The sequence below is a fragment of the Mus musculus genome, chromosome 14, assembly GCF_000001635.26.
Source record: "Mus musculus strain C57BL/6J chromosome 14, GRCm38.p6 C57BL/6J".
Taxonomy (NCBI): domain Eukaryota; kingdom Metazoa; phylum Chordata; class Mammalia; order Rodentia; family Muridae; genus Mus; species Mus musculus.
This window is the reverse complement of record NC_000080.6, coordinates 53,487,812-53,503,211: the sequence shown is the minus strand read 5'-3', so window position 1 is coordinate 53,503,211 and position 15,400 is coordinate 53,487,812. Positions and strand designations below refer to the sequence as shown.

General features: G+C 40.2%; 2 gene segments (V, D, J or C) and 1 further gene; all 3 read right to left on the bottom strand.

The window, feature by feature from the left end:
* The window catches only part of Tcra (T cell receptor alpha chain), a 1,796,232-nt gene that overhangs the window by 720,987 nt on the left and 1,059,845 nt on the right, over nt 1-15,400 (bottom strand).
* Nucleotides 11,590-12,060, bottom strand: Trav6-5 (T cell receptor alpha variable 6-5). The segment is given in 2 exon segments: nt 11,590-11,881; nt 12,015-12,060. Coding segments are annotated over 2 exon segments (338 nt in total).
* On the bottom strand, nt 14,645-15,106 carry Trav9-1 (T cell receptor alpha variable 9-1). The segment is given in 2 exon segments: nt 14,645-14,935; nt 15,061-15,106. Coding segments are annotated over 2 exon segments (337 nt in total).

Genomic DNA, 15,400 nt, shown 5'->3' with positions numbered 1-15,400 from the left:
CAATAATATAACTCCATTCTGCTCTGTGTGGGAAATAATTCCTTTGTGCAAGAATGCCACCATTTCTCCCCTATTTCTATTTCTCTGAAGTTTATTGACTTGGAATCTTGGGGAGAAACTCCAAGAGCTATAGCTGGGCTTCATAATATATCTAGTTTTAGTTTGTTTTGTTGGTGTTTTTTTTTAATTAGATCTTTTGAAGAACCCCTATTCTGATAAAAATATTTCTTAAAAGGAATGTGAAAGAGAGATGCACTGGATATTTGAAAGTCATATATTATCTCAAACTTTGTGCTTCAAGAATACTCTTGCTAGCGACCTCACTTGAGGCATTATTAATAACCAAACAATCATGTCTTCATCATACAGATGACTATAATAAAATGAACAGATTCTATCTCTATGAGAAAGAGGCAGGGTAACGAGTCCTTGAACTGTTTCTGCTCTAAAATTAGAAACCATTTTGAAGCAGAGACTGCAATGAGAAAGCTGACTTGCTTTGAGAAATGTTTGACTTGCTTTGTAAAAAGTCCTTGAATTGTTTCTACTCCAAAATTAGAAAAGAAATTGACTCAGCAATTACAAGGAGAAATCTGACTTGCTTTGAGAAATGTTTACTTGTGGCTGAGTGGTAAAAGAAAAATATATAATCTCAAAAATCATCATGCTACTCATTTGTTAAAGGTAAACCTGTGCAAACTTGTTCTCTGTTCATTTATTTATTTTCTGTTGTGATGGAGATCAAATACAGACTTTCATGCATGCTAGACAAATATTCTACAATTAAAATTTTATTTTTGACTAGGCTTTATTTTCTGGTGTTAAAATGGATGTTATCCTTAAATGCAGTGACTGGCATGTCATTGCTGGTATTTCCTCTAGCCTGGGAGCCAAGCCTCTAAACATGAGCACTGACTGCCTTGATCACTCACTTTTCTCTCAAACTGCACAATAGTGTACTTTCCACAAAGCACTGAAAGAAAATCTTTCAGCTCTATATTCCCAACATTGTTTTCTTCTGCCTAAAAACCATCTTGATCTACTTTAATTTTCTTATACTTTTATTCCTTATATAAGAATACTTTTTTTAGATATTTTCTTTATTTACATTTCAAATTTTATTGCCTTTCTTCATTTCCCCTCTGAAAACCCCCTATCCCAATCCTCTCCCCACCCCTGGTCACTAACCCACCCCCTCCCGCTTCCCTGTCCTGGCATTCCCCTACACTGGGGCATAGAGCCTTCACAAGGCCAAGGACCTCTCCTCTCATTGATGTCCCACAAGGTCATTCTTTGCTACATATGCAGCTGAATCGTTGAGTCCCTCCTTGTGTACTATTTGGTTGGTGGTTTAGTCTCAGGGAGCTCTAGGGTTACTGGTTAGTTCATATTGTTGTTCCTCCTATGCAGCTGCAAACCCCTTCAGCACCTTGGGTACTTTCTCTAGCTCCTCCACTGGGGACCCTGTGCTCAGTCCAATGGATGGCTGTAAGCCTCCACTTCTGTATTTGTCACACACTGTGAGAGCCTCTCAGGAGACAGCTATATCAGGCTCCTGTCAGCAAGCACTTGTTGGCATCCAAAATAGTGTCTGGATTTGGTAACTCTGTATGGGATAGATCTCCAGGTGGGACAGTCTCTGGACGACCTTTTCTTCAGTTTCTGCTCCCATGGGTAATTTGATTCCCCTTCTAAGAAGGACCGAAGTATCCACGCTGTGGTCTTCCTTCTTCATGAGCTTCATGTGGTCTGTGAATTGTATCTTGGGTATTCCAAACTTCTGGGCTAATATCCACTTATCGATGAGTGCATAACATGTGTGTTCTTTTGTGATTAAATTACCTCACTCAGGATGATATCTTCCAGTTCCATCCATTTGCCTAAGAATATCATGAATTCATCATTTTTAATAGCTGAGTAATACTTCATTGTGTAAATGTACCACATTTTCTGTATCCATTTCTCTGTTGAGGGACATCTGTGTTCTTTCCAGCTTCTGGCTATTATAAATAAGGCTGCTATGAACATAGTGGATCATGTATCTTTATTACATGTTGGAGCATCTTCTAGTTATATGCCCAGGAGTGGTATTGCTAGGTTCTCAGATGCTCTAACATCAAGAATCCACAAATTGGACCTCATAAAATTGCAAAACTTCTGTAAGGCAAAGGACACTGCCAATAGGACAAAACAGCAACCAACAGATTGGGAAAAGATCTTTACCAACCCTACATCTGATCCAATATATACAAAGGGTTCAAGAAGTTAAACTCCAGAAAACCAAACAACGCTATTAAAACTGGTGTACAGAGTTAAACAAAGAATTTTCAACTGAGGAATACTGAATGGCTGAGAAGCACCTAAAGAAAAGTTCAAATTCTTAGTCATCAGGGAAATGCAAATCAAAACAAACCTGAGATACCTCACACCAATCAGAATGCCTAAGATCAAAAACTCAGGTGACAGAAGATGCTGGTGAGGATGTGGAGAAAGAGGAACACTCCTCCATTGCTGGTGGGATTGCAAGCTGGTACAACCATTCTGGAAATCAGTTTGGCAGTTCCACAGAAAACTGGACATAGTACTATAAAAGTAATTCTTGGGACATTGAAACATTGCCTGGGTCTGCTGCAGGGGTTGTACAAAAGGAAACTGACTTCAATGAACCAGTTGAGAATTGGTTACTGCTTTTACTCTTTCCTTTTATCCTTTTATGCTATTGCACAAGGAAAGGATAGCCAACCCTGAAGAGTTTTCAGCAAAGTCACATGGAGGTCTCTAGAAACTTCCTAAACAATATACAATCACAGATAAAAAATATTTTAATGAAGTTATCCTATAACCAGGAAACTATACTCCTACTAGGCATGATAGGCTAACAAGTCCAGAGCAAATAATGGATTACTTCTTCAGAATTGTTGGCCAGTGAGGTCCTATAGACCCTATTCCTCAAACATTACAGACTCTTGCCAGTGCTCTTAGTTTCACTACAACACTTGATGGTAAGAACTTATCACAGAGATTCCATACATTTAAGTCATGATCGTGAAGAAATCAAGCTTGTACTCACTTAGATGCTTCATCTCTACTGGTCAGTTTTCATAGGACTGGAAGATGCTATGCACCCCACCAGAGGAGAAGAATAACCATCAGTCTTACCCAGCTGTGAATTCTGAGTGTCATAATAATAACTGCCCTGGCAAGTCATGAACACTGACTCAATAGAGGCATGGATAGAATGGGAATAACCACTCATCTTCTGATTGGATTTAAGGCTTGATCTATGAGATGAAATCTATACCTGAAACAAAGAAGAACCTACTATATTAGTCTGATAAATGGATATAGTATTAAATCGATGCTTAATGGCATACTGCCATACCTATAAGTGAATGCCTTTCTCAAATCTCATAAGAGAAGCTTTTATTTGAAGTCAATGAAAATGAACACAGAGACCCACAACTAGCAAGATACAGATATAAGAGACTGCACAACGACCAGCCAAAAATGGGACGTCTCAAGAAATTTTGCAGAAGAGAAAGTGGAAAAATTATAAGAGTGGAGTTAGTTGGTGACTACAAAGTCTATCCAAACATAGCAGAACAGTTGTACATATGAACCCATGATGGTTGTGATAAATGCATGAGACCTGTGCAAGTCCAAGTCAAACAAAAATTCATGCATAGAGATTGATCTGGCCATGTATTACTGGTCACACACAGCAGTATCTTCTATATCTATATCTCCTTATATATCTTATTTTTCTAGTTTTCTTCTTATCTGCATACTTTTTCCTTTCACTCTCTTTAAAAAGGCTGGCCATCTGTGGAACTGAGATACTTTCTAGGTCTGCAAAATTTGAGATATTTTACTTAAAAACATAAAAATTTCAAACTCCATATAGCAAGCAGGTAAAAAAGGGAAGTTGATTGTGCAGGGAGAAATCATTTATCAATATTGATTTTTTTTGCTTCTCATTTGTGCATTGCAGTGATAGTTTATCAGCCAACTTGATGAACTCTGAACTCTATCAGATATACAGTTGGTATTCAGTATCTTTCAACAAGCCACTGAGATTGATATAAAAAATAGTAACTCAACAAAAAAAGAAATACCCAAGGAAGTGAAAAATATATGGGATCTTTTAGAATAATTATGTGGAAATGTAAAAGGCATAACACAAACAGACACATATAACTTATGGGTATCCTTTTAAGAACAAGTATTTCCTTCAATGTTCAATGGAAATATGATATCTTGCAATGCAATAGAAGATGGTTGAAAAGGAAACCAAATCATCAAGGGTATAAAGAACACTAGAACTTTACAATTAAGTATGACATGTTTATGTAAGTAAAAGAAGCATATATAAATTATCTTTAATAAAAAATTTAAATCTTGTCTGCTATTTGTGAAAACAACAACAACAAAAAAGGATAACTGAACACATTGATTGAGATTTTTAGTAGTTACTGCTTGTCAACTCGGCATAAAATCGAGTCACCTGGAAACAGAGAACATAGAATAAGGAAATGCCTCCATTGGACAGGCCCATAGGCGTGTCTCTAGAGAATTCTTCTGACTGTTGCTTGATGTCCACTGTGGGTGGCACCACCTCTAGGCAGGTCACCCTGACTTACATAAGAAAGCAGGAGAAGTGAGCCAGTAAACAATGTTCTATCTTCAGTTCCTGGCTCCATGACGAACTGTGAGCTCTAAGATTAAGTAGACAGTTTTCTGCCCAAATTGCTTTTGAACATAGTGTTTATCACAATAATAGAAAGAAAGCAAGGACAGAAATTGGTACCAGATGCTTTATGTTGCTATGAGAAGAGTGATTATGTTGCTCTTGTTGAGTATTGTAGAAAGGTTTTGGAGTCTTGGTCTGGAAAAGCCATTTACCACTCAGAAGCTAGTGGGCTCTTATTGAAGGATGGAAGATAAGGATGCTGAAAAATGCAGATACTGAAAGTCTGGCATATGAAGTATCAGAGGGAAATAAAGATGGAAGAAAGACCATTTGTGTTACATATTTGAATTAAGAATCTGTAGAAGTGAAACATTCTTCACTTTGCAGGGACAATTGATGCTAGTTATATAGAGCTAAACATCTACTGTCCTTAATAAGAAAATAGCATGGCTGAGTCAAACTCTTCTGTGAAGTATTTTCTTGTGGGACTGTGAAAGGTAGCCTGTCTTCTGGTCGAGCAAGACTTATCCCAGAGACCCAGTAGAAACTCTACACGGGACAGAGCAGTGATCCATGCTCCCAGAGAAACATGTTCCCAGCCTGACACCCCTAACTCCATAATCCTGTGACTATTAGTCTCATAGACAATGTCCCAAGCTCCTGGTATTCTGGCTAGACTCCACCCTCACAGTTACCTGACAATAGCCAGGTATGCTCCTCCCCACAGCTACCCTGCAACTGCAAGATAGCCCAGCCCACTATATAAAGGGCTGCTTGGCCCCTCCTCTCTCTCTTAAGCTCTCACCTCTTTTATTCTCATCTCTAGCTCTCCTTCTCCCACCCCCCAAATGTGGCAATGGCTGATCTTGCTTTCTCTACCTTTTCTCTTTTTCTCTGCCTTTCTGCAATAAAGCTCTAAAACCATGGCCTGTCTCTGCTCATCAAGAACCCTGTGCTTGAACGATGGAATGGGCCTTCCCTAAAGAGACACGTCTAATATCCTTTGGGAAGGCCTTCCAGCATTTCCAACTGCCACCACTGGATCAAGGACTCTCTCCCACGTGGGAACCACCAAGCACCCCCTCTACCCCTGCCCGCTGCCCCCAGAGCCCCCACTTAATTCTCAGCTCTTCTGAGATATACAGAGATATCTCGGATGTCTGAGACTGAGCGCCTGTCATCTCTGGCCTCCATGAGTCCCAGAGACCTCGGAATGCTCCCTCTCCATCTCCCACAGACTGGGGTTCCATGGCTTTCCACAGCCAGATGCCCACCTGGGGACACATGGAGAGAGCATGGCAATCCCCCAGCCTGCCCATCCATAGCACCAGAACTCTGTTGGAATTCGGGTTCTCCCACTCCCTTTATTTCCCCAGGAGAACTGCCCCACGTTTTCTCAAGGTCATGACATGGATTCTGTATATAAAACTACAGCAGAACTTGGCAGTTGTGTGTTTCCCACATGGAACTGATTTTGAAAATGTGAAGGGACATAAAAATACTATTTGGGCTTAATGCTTGGTAGCAGGATCAGAATCTGCCTGAATCGAGGTTATTGGTAAAGGTGTAATCTCAATTTTAGTGGAAACCATGACATCGAAGATCCCAGGACCATGAAATGACCAAGAACACTGGCAGGTATAGATTGTAGCCAGACTGAACCCATGAGATTACCTGCTTATGCTGCAGATGGTAGAACTGCCCAAGCCCCGTGGAGCCCAAAAAACTACAAGTGAGTTCCAGACCCTGAAACCCTGAGCTCTTTGCACTGTTGGGTTTTGTTTTTGCATTTATCTAATTGCAACTGTGTCTGATTCTTCTCTGTTAGAATAAGAAGGACAACTGAGAAACTTCAGGCTTCTAAAAAGACTTTTGATATTTTATCTTCTTCTGTGAGCCTTAGCTTTTAACATCTGAGCTTCAGCCCAGGTTGGATTTTTTTTTGAAAAGACTGAACTTTTAAAATGTTTAATTTTTAAAAAGACTGTGGGACTTTAAAAAATTTAAATTCTTATATTAACATCAGATGTTGGGAGGATGATAAGAAAGTTTACCATGTAATAGGGATGCATTTGTGTGTCAAGTTGTCAAGGTGCAAAATTTACTAGGTAGTTTCTGTCGATTTAAAACAAGCTAGCATCATCTGGGACCAGAGAATCTCAACTGAGGATTTGCCTCCATCAGATTAGCCTGTGGGCATGTCTATGGGATGTTTGCTTGATTAATGATTGGTGTGGAAGGTCCCAACAACTTGTGAGAAGTACCACTCTTGGGCAGATGGTCCTGGGTTGTATAAGAAAGGGACCACAGCCCTCTCCCACATGTCCTACCCCACCACAACCACCAATAAAATTCTCAGAGGCTTCCTAACTGTGGTGGTAAAGGAGAAGTGCAAATTACTCAACTAAAATTGTTCCTAAGAAGATGAGATCTGGAGGAGGGTGAGGAAGATGATAAAGCTAAAACAAAGCAGAATTTATGTTCAGACAGGAAGATAATTAGAAAATGGGACAATGAGCAAAGATAAAATATTAATAAAAATGAAGAATTAGCTACACAAAGAATAAAACTAAAGTTAAGAGAATCCCAAATCCTTATCTACTTTTCACAGAGGAAAAAGCACTTGCACTGAATAAACAAACACGTTTAATTTCTGTCACTGGTCCATTTAGCTCCATTCTTTATGGTTTGAATCATGATTTCTGATGGTTGTTTGTGACTGAATGTTTCTTGTTCCTCTAGAAATGCATTTAGGAGAAGGTGGAGAAGCATCATCCAGGGTATATATGATGTCTGTGTCACCAGAAGCCCCAAGGGCACCAGGTCATGCATTTAGTATTTATCTAATGTCAGGTCTGGCCTGAATTGCACTCTCTCCAAAATGTTTACATTAAAGCTAAGGCACTAAGAACCTCAGAATGTGACTGTATATAAAGACGGGAACTTTAAAAATTATCAAGGCAAAATGAGGCCAACTCTGACTAAATGAGGCTGATGTTCATATAAGAATAGATGAACATCCTCAAAGGAAAAGCATGTGAGGACTTAGGGGGAAGGGGTCATCTAAATACAAGTCAAGCGGGAGGCCTCGGAGAAAACTACAGTCAATATTTTGATCTTGGAATTTCAGCCTGGAGAGAAAGAGAGAGAGAGAGAGAGAGAGAGAGAGAGAGAGAGAGAGAGAGAGAGAGAGAGAGAGAGAGAGAGAGAGAGAGAGAGATTGCGTATCCATGCAGATAAACTAGTCTGAATGACATACCAAGAGTTAACCTTCTATATGTGGTACTTAGAGAATACTTCACTGAAGTAGATTTGAACAAAAAAATTGGAAATTATAAACATATTCAAAGGGATGATTTTCAAAGAAAGTGTGAAGTGATTCTCTAAGTACATTTTCTCAGAGCTTGCAGTAAGACTTAGAACTTAAGTTAGTAAATGATTAAGTTAGTAAAACTTTTGGGTTTCTCATGAGTCAACTAGGAAATGATTGGGTAGGGGAAAGGTTGTTTTGTTATTGGTTTGTTTTGATAGTTAAGATTCATTATTTTTTTTTTAAAAAGAGAATTGATATGGCTGCTTTTTAAAAAAGAAAGTGTCCTTTATCAAGTAGAGATGCAGGAAATCCAGTGTGCAGGACTTGAAGTCTTTAGGGCCCACCAGATACTCTAATGAGACAGAAGGATAAATCTTTGTGAAAAGGAGACAGACTCTGGATCAAATTAAAAAGTTAACCCACTATATTTTCTTTTGCTTGTTTGTTTATATTGCTATATTTATATAATATGATTTTTCATTTTTCTAGAGCTTTACTTCTTAAATAGATCTTCTGAGGTCTTTTTTTTTTTTTTTTTTTTTTTGTTTTTCGAGACAGGGTTTCTCTGTATAGCCCAGGCTGTCCTGGAACTCACTACTCTGTAGACCAGGCGGCCTCGAACTCAGAAATCCACCTGTCTCTGCCTCCCAAGTCCTGGGATTAAAGGGTGAGCCACCACGGCCAGCTGTATTCTTTATATGCTGTATAATTTGGGTCATTTAAAATGGATATTTTGTATATGCATTTATATATCAATAATTGATATTTTGTTCATACATTTGTATAACCATCCCATCATCACTGGCCATCACACTCATTTCCCTGATATCTGGACTCTCTAATTCTAGACTAATAGCCAAGCTGATAACCAACCAAGAAGAATCATCACAGCATCTTCACTCATTGTTAGATTTTAGGGGACATCATGTTTTATTATGTATCTGTATGCTGTCCACTTTATTGCTACACAATATCCCATTGAACGTATATGATATGATGTCTTCGCATTCGACTAGTGACTAGTGATAGGCATTAAACTATTCTACTTTGGGGTTACCATGAACATTCTAGCCTGAACATTTGGTTCAGCTTTATGTGTGGTCATGTTTTCAATTCTATTCAGAATATAAGTGGGAGTAGAGCTACTATTGACCACAGCATTTTACATTGCTACCTGCAATGTGTGAAGACTACATCTATGCCAATATCGCTATTTCATATTCATTTCATATTGTCTATTTTGTTGTGTGAAGTTACATTACTCTAAACAATGTTTGTGTTTGTTATTTTTCCTTGTGCTTTTGGTTATGTTTAAAATAGTGATGTGTAGCCCAGGCTAGGTTCAAATTCACAGTCCTTCTGCCTCATCAAGCTGAGTGTTGTAATTGCAGACACATGCCACCATGAATGTTTATTAGCAGGGCATGCATACAATCATTTATCCACGTTGAGTTTCTCATTATGCTATCACAGAGTAATTTTTAAATGTTATGCTAATGCATTCTGTTTGGCGCTGACTAAGCAGATACATGATTAGCAAACATTTCCTGTACCTTTGGGATTCTTTTTCTATTTATCCATGTTATGCTTTAAAACATTAACACTTTAGAGGCATAGCTGGAACTCTGTGGAGCACTTACCTAGCATTCATGAGGCCTAAATCTAATTCCTATCACTGAAAACAGTAAAAAGTTAATGTTTTTCACTCCAATAGGAATCACCTATTTCATCTTCACTTTGTTTCTTTCCCTTTTTTGTCATAACCTAGAAATCTTTGCCGGATTCATGACAATCCTGTTTACTTAAGCATGCTTCACTTGGCCTGAAGAGATGGCTCAATGGTTCAGAGCACTAACTGTACTTGCAGAGAGCCCAAGTTTGGTTTCCAGCTGTGAGTTGCCTATAACTTCAGCTCTAGAGCATTTGATGTCCTCTACTTGCCTCTGCAGACAATTGCACTCTCACACGCATGCACATGAACACACACACACACCATCCAAATTTTTTCCTTTTAATTTTTTATTAAGTTATTTGATTTATTTACATTCCAAAAGTTGCCCCCCTTCCTGAGTAGTTCACTCCCTCTCCCCTTGACTCTGAGAGGGTGCTCCTTCACCTGGCCATCCACCCTCCACCTCACCTTCATCAACTTCCCTCTTCTGTGGGGCATCAAGCTTCCACAGGAGTAAGTGCATTCTCTCCCATTGAGGCCACACAAGGCAGTCCTCTGCCACACATGTGCCCAGGGCCACAAACCATACCAAGAGTGCTCCTTGGTTTTTGGCTTAGACTCTGGGAGCTCTGAGATGTCTGAGTTAGGTGACATTGTTGTTCTCCCTATGGGATTGCAATCCCCTTTAGCTTCTTCAGTCCTTCCTTTAACTCTTCCACAGTAGGTAGGACCCACCATGCAAATGTAATACATTTTTGATATGTAATTGATATGTAATGATTCATACTTGGATGCTACATTTTGGGTCTATGATTCATTTCATTTTTTTGGTAATATACTACAGAAAGAAGGAATAAATCTTCCATTAACATGTGATGATCTATGCATAGCTGCCTAGTTTTCTTCAAGGTCTTTGGATCTCTTTGAAATAGTTGTCTATGCCACTCTACCTAATTCTTAACCTCTGTTATCTCCTAAGTCCACAATCCAAGTTTCTTTCTCCCAACAATGTCACTTCCAGCTTTCCCAATGCTTAATTCATTTTCCTCTACTTGACCTATAAACAGAATTGAGTCTCTTTATCTTAATTCACTTTTTCCCCCAGGGCCAAAGCATCCAACATTCAGCATGTTTTTACTCCATGTGAATCACAATTGCTGAAAGATTTCACTGAAAAAAAAAAAAGGAACACACTAGAAACATAAGGAAGATGCTGCAGAATATGCTAGAATGAAAGAAGCCAAATAAAAATGGCAGGAATATATTTTCACAAGACGTGGACTGTCTCCACCAAAGGCTTCTACTTTTAAATTCAGTCAAACATAAAAATCTTTATAAGCAACCAATAAATTATCAGATCTTGAAAAGGGAAAAAAAGAAAGACCCCTTTCTTACTGCACGTTGCCAGGAAAACATGGAACTCATGCAACCTCATAATACATGTCTTGCTGTATTATGATGTTCACATGATAACTTCGCGAACACATAGTTTCATTCAAAAAAAGATTTTTTATTTAAGAAATCACAAATTCAGCCTAGTATGGTGGTTCATGCATGTGACTCCAGCCCACTGTAGATTTAGGCAGGAAGAAGTGTTCAAAGCCAACCTCAGGTCCATACATTATTCAAGGCCAGCCTGGGCTACATAAAATTCCATCTCATAAAACAAAAGCCAAAAAGAAATCACTGTGATGTGTGACTGCCTTCATTCTCTCGGATTAAGCCTAGAGTGTGGCATGCTTCCTTCCTGTTCTCCTAATACCTTCTTAATGTTAATTTGGATGCTTTTATGTGTGGTATCAACAAGAGCAGACCTGCTCGTGGTCCCTAAATGAGTGATCTCAGACACACTCAGCAGCCAGCCCCCTGCTTCTCAGTTTGTGCTCAGCTCCCCCTGTGGTTTGTGCCACTGTGTCACTCAGAGCACAGTAGTACACAGCCGAGTCTGACTCTTGCACTGAGGCTTTCTGCAAGTGGAAGGAGGTGGCTTCTTTATTGTATGTAGCTTCAAAACCTCTGTTGCTTCCCTTCTCGTTGGCCTTTGGGACTTTAAAGAGGAGCTGTGGACCTTCTCCGGGATACTGCACATACCAGAACAGGGTTGGGTACTGTTTGGTTTCATAGGAACAGTTCACAGTCAGAGAAGTCCCTTCAGACAGTGTCACTGGGCCTTCTGTCTGAGTCACTGAGTCTCCATTGCTTTCTCCTAAAAATAAAAAAAAAAAAAGAAATTAATAGCGATTCAGTGCAGTGATTATCTGTATTATGTCTCATAAGAGAAACTTGTTAAAATTTACATCAATATCATGAAACAAGACAGAATGTGTCGTTCCACTTACCAAGCATTAGGAAGAGTAGAATACCCAGTTCAGGACAAAGGTTCATTTTCTGAGCCACTGGAGTGTGTGAATACAAATATTTTGAGATAGAAAAGGTTATGTCGTAGTAAAAAGATGAATATGAGCTCAGAACAAAACAGGAAATGTGTATGTGTTGGATAGACACACCCACCCACCCCTCCACACCCACCCACCCACGGGCAATTTACTAACCTCAGAGGACTGCTGACCTATATTCTCAGACTGAACTGTGCAGAGGGCTGCAGCACCACCTTGGGAACATGGCTGGTGGTGGCCTGTTGACCGTTGTGAATCAGACTTCTGGCTTAGACTGCCACTACTTCTGCCATCACCATGTGCCCTAGTGACCATCTCAGTGACTGTCATGTATTCCTAAAGTGAGATGATGCACAGCTGTGAAAAACATTGAAATGGATTATGGCAAATTGTCCATGACTCCAAATTATTTTAGTGAAAACAACAAGCTTTACGATCATGCTTACAATGTTTTATTATTGGCATATATTTTTAAAACTCAGACCTACACACTGTTAACAAACACACACACACACACACACACACACACACACACACACACACACACATATATTAGAAATGCAAAACACAAACTTGAAAAATAAAGTTTACAAGTTTTGTTGTTGGAGAATGAAAGGGCATAACACTGAGGAGAAAAACCAAGAACCATGACAATTTTATTGGTTTTAAAGTTGGTTAAAACTTTATATTGAGTAAAACTATACTCACTTAGATACATATACCTAAAGGGTGCTATAATTTGTTCAAATAACAACTATAACTGTCTAAATCTTTGTGGTTGTCCACCTTCTCATTTGTGTTCATAAATACATTCCATGCTTGTGTCATTTTTCCAGTGGACTACCACAGGTACAAAACTGGCTGCATAAGAAACTTAGAAATGGCACGGGAGGGCTGGTGAGATGGCTCAGTGGGTAAGAGCACCCGACTGCTCTTCTAGACTGCTCTTCCGAAGGTCTGGAGTTCAAATCCCAGCAACCACATGGTGGCTCACAACCATCCGTAACGAGATCTGACACCCTCTTCTGGAGTGTTTGAAGACAGCTACAGTGTACTTACATGTAAATAAATAAATCTTTAAAAAAAAAAAGAAAGAAAGAAATGGCACGGGATGGTGTTCCCAGGTAAGACAATGGACAAGGTGAAAATAAGCCCATGACAACTACTATTCAGAATGACAGCTATACCATCCAATAACCGCCAGGTATCTTAGTCAAAATAAAAGATGCAAAGTGTCGCTCTACCATCGATTTCCTGCAGAGGAATAACTAATACTGCCCTGCTCACAAATGACAGTGTACCTCAGTTGTACAAACAGAATCCTCATGAGGCTACAGCTGTCCTTGCTCCATACATTATCAGTGAGTCTCAGAAAGGAAATGGTTTTGGTAAAATAGCCTATTTATAGTCAGTCTCAAATGAGCAGAAAATACTAGGAATGAGAGATGGCAGACTTGTATATATCCCCTTGAAATGGCACAAGACTCCTTATCCCAGTCTTCTCTAAAAAAAAAATCTAAATAGTCCCCCTTCTTCTTTGAAGATGCCCATTTCCTGCAAAAGAGTTTCTGCTCTTTGCTGTTTGGAATCATCTGATCTGCTGAGGTCAGACCCCGGTCTCTTTTCTCCCCTCTGTGTCTTTACTCTGTGCTCTCATGTCTGCTGGAGTAAGGAGAGCATCCTACTTCCCTATCCATTGCTGTGACAAAACAGCTTGACATAAGTAGCTTAGAAGGAAGAAGACTTCTTTAACCTCACTGTTCCAGGCTATCGTCCATCATAGCACAGACTGTGTGCATTTCACAGCAGCAGAGGCCTTGGCCAACATGTCACACCGCATCCATCTTCAGGAACAAAGAGCACAGAATGCTTGCTTGTCATGCTCCACTAACTCTTCCCCATTTCATGCAGTGTTCAGGACCCAAACTCTGGGCACGGTGCTTCCCATGTGCAGGCTGAGTCTTCCCACAGTGATTAATGTACTCTGCAGCAGACATGCTCACAAGACACTCGGATCCAGATAACTACTTACTGAGATTCTCGTCTGGATGATTCTACACTGACGCAAGTGATCTCAACTAACGATCACAGATGGAGAGTGCTTCTGAGGTCCTGGAGGTGTTGCGTGCAAGCAGTAAGTATCCTTCCTCAGCACTGACCTTCAGTCTGGAGCTGAAGGTAGCCTCTTCTCCCTCTAGTGCACACTGTGTAAGCCCCCACCGCAGTTACTGGTTATATAAGAACTGAGTTGTGTCTTAAATCTCATGGACATAGTCAGTAGAAAATGCAGTCTACAAAACAAACATTAGGAAGGAGATTGTGTCTCAAGGACCACTTTATGCTTTTTAATCCTGCTATGTCACTTTTCCTGGAAGCCATGGCCAAATGTCTATACATTCCACCTAGGATTCCAAGGATAGAGCAAAATAATGCCGACTTGGAGAACCAGTGAGTTTATTTGGGTTCCTTCCATGGATGACAAGCATGAATGACTGAGAGTCACTCAGCTGTGGTTTCCTCCTCAGCATCTTACAGGTTTGTGCTCAGCTCCCCCTGCAGCCCCACACACTGTGCGCTCACAGCACAGAAGTACACAGCCGAGTCGCTCCAGTGCACAGAGGCTTTCCGAAGGTGGAAGGAAGAGTCGCTCTTGCTGAACTCAGCCTCGAAGCCGTTCACTCCTTGAACCACTGGGTTTCCCGAATAGTACTTGAGGAGAAACTGGAGGCCATGGCCATGGTGCTGGATGTACCAGGAGAGGTAAATGGATCCACCATAGGAATAGTTGCATCTCAGCTCCACCGAGTCTCCTTCGAAGACAGTGACATGGGCATCAGACTGGGAAACTGTCTGTGTTTGGACATCTGCAGAATCAATGATAAATTCGTGATTGTGATGCAGGCTTCATGATGAAAACTATTCTTACTAAAATTAAGTAAGAGAAAGAGTGAATTGTGTGCATCTACTACTGTCAGGATATTTGACTCACCCAGGAAGAAATGTATCCCGAGGAACGAGATGAGAACCAGGAGCATGGCTGCACACTGGAAACAGCTCTGGTGCCTTTCTGGAAAAACCTGGCTCGTGCAGGAAAGAGGCTGCTGTTCCCAGTTCTTGGAGACAGTTGGCATAAGGTTTACTAGACACCTTCCTGTTGTAGGTAAAATTCTAAAGAAAAAGAAAAAAAACCCTGCAGAAGTGGTCCTGGCCCTGGGAACTTTCTGGCCTCTGGTTGTCTTCAGCTGTCAGATCATCTAAGAACTCAGAACTGGTTCAGGGAGGGACTGAGTTGAGGGTGGGGACCAAGTGCATGGAGGCAGCTAGTCTGT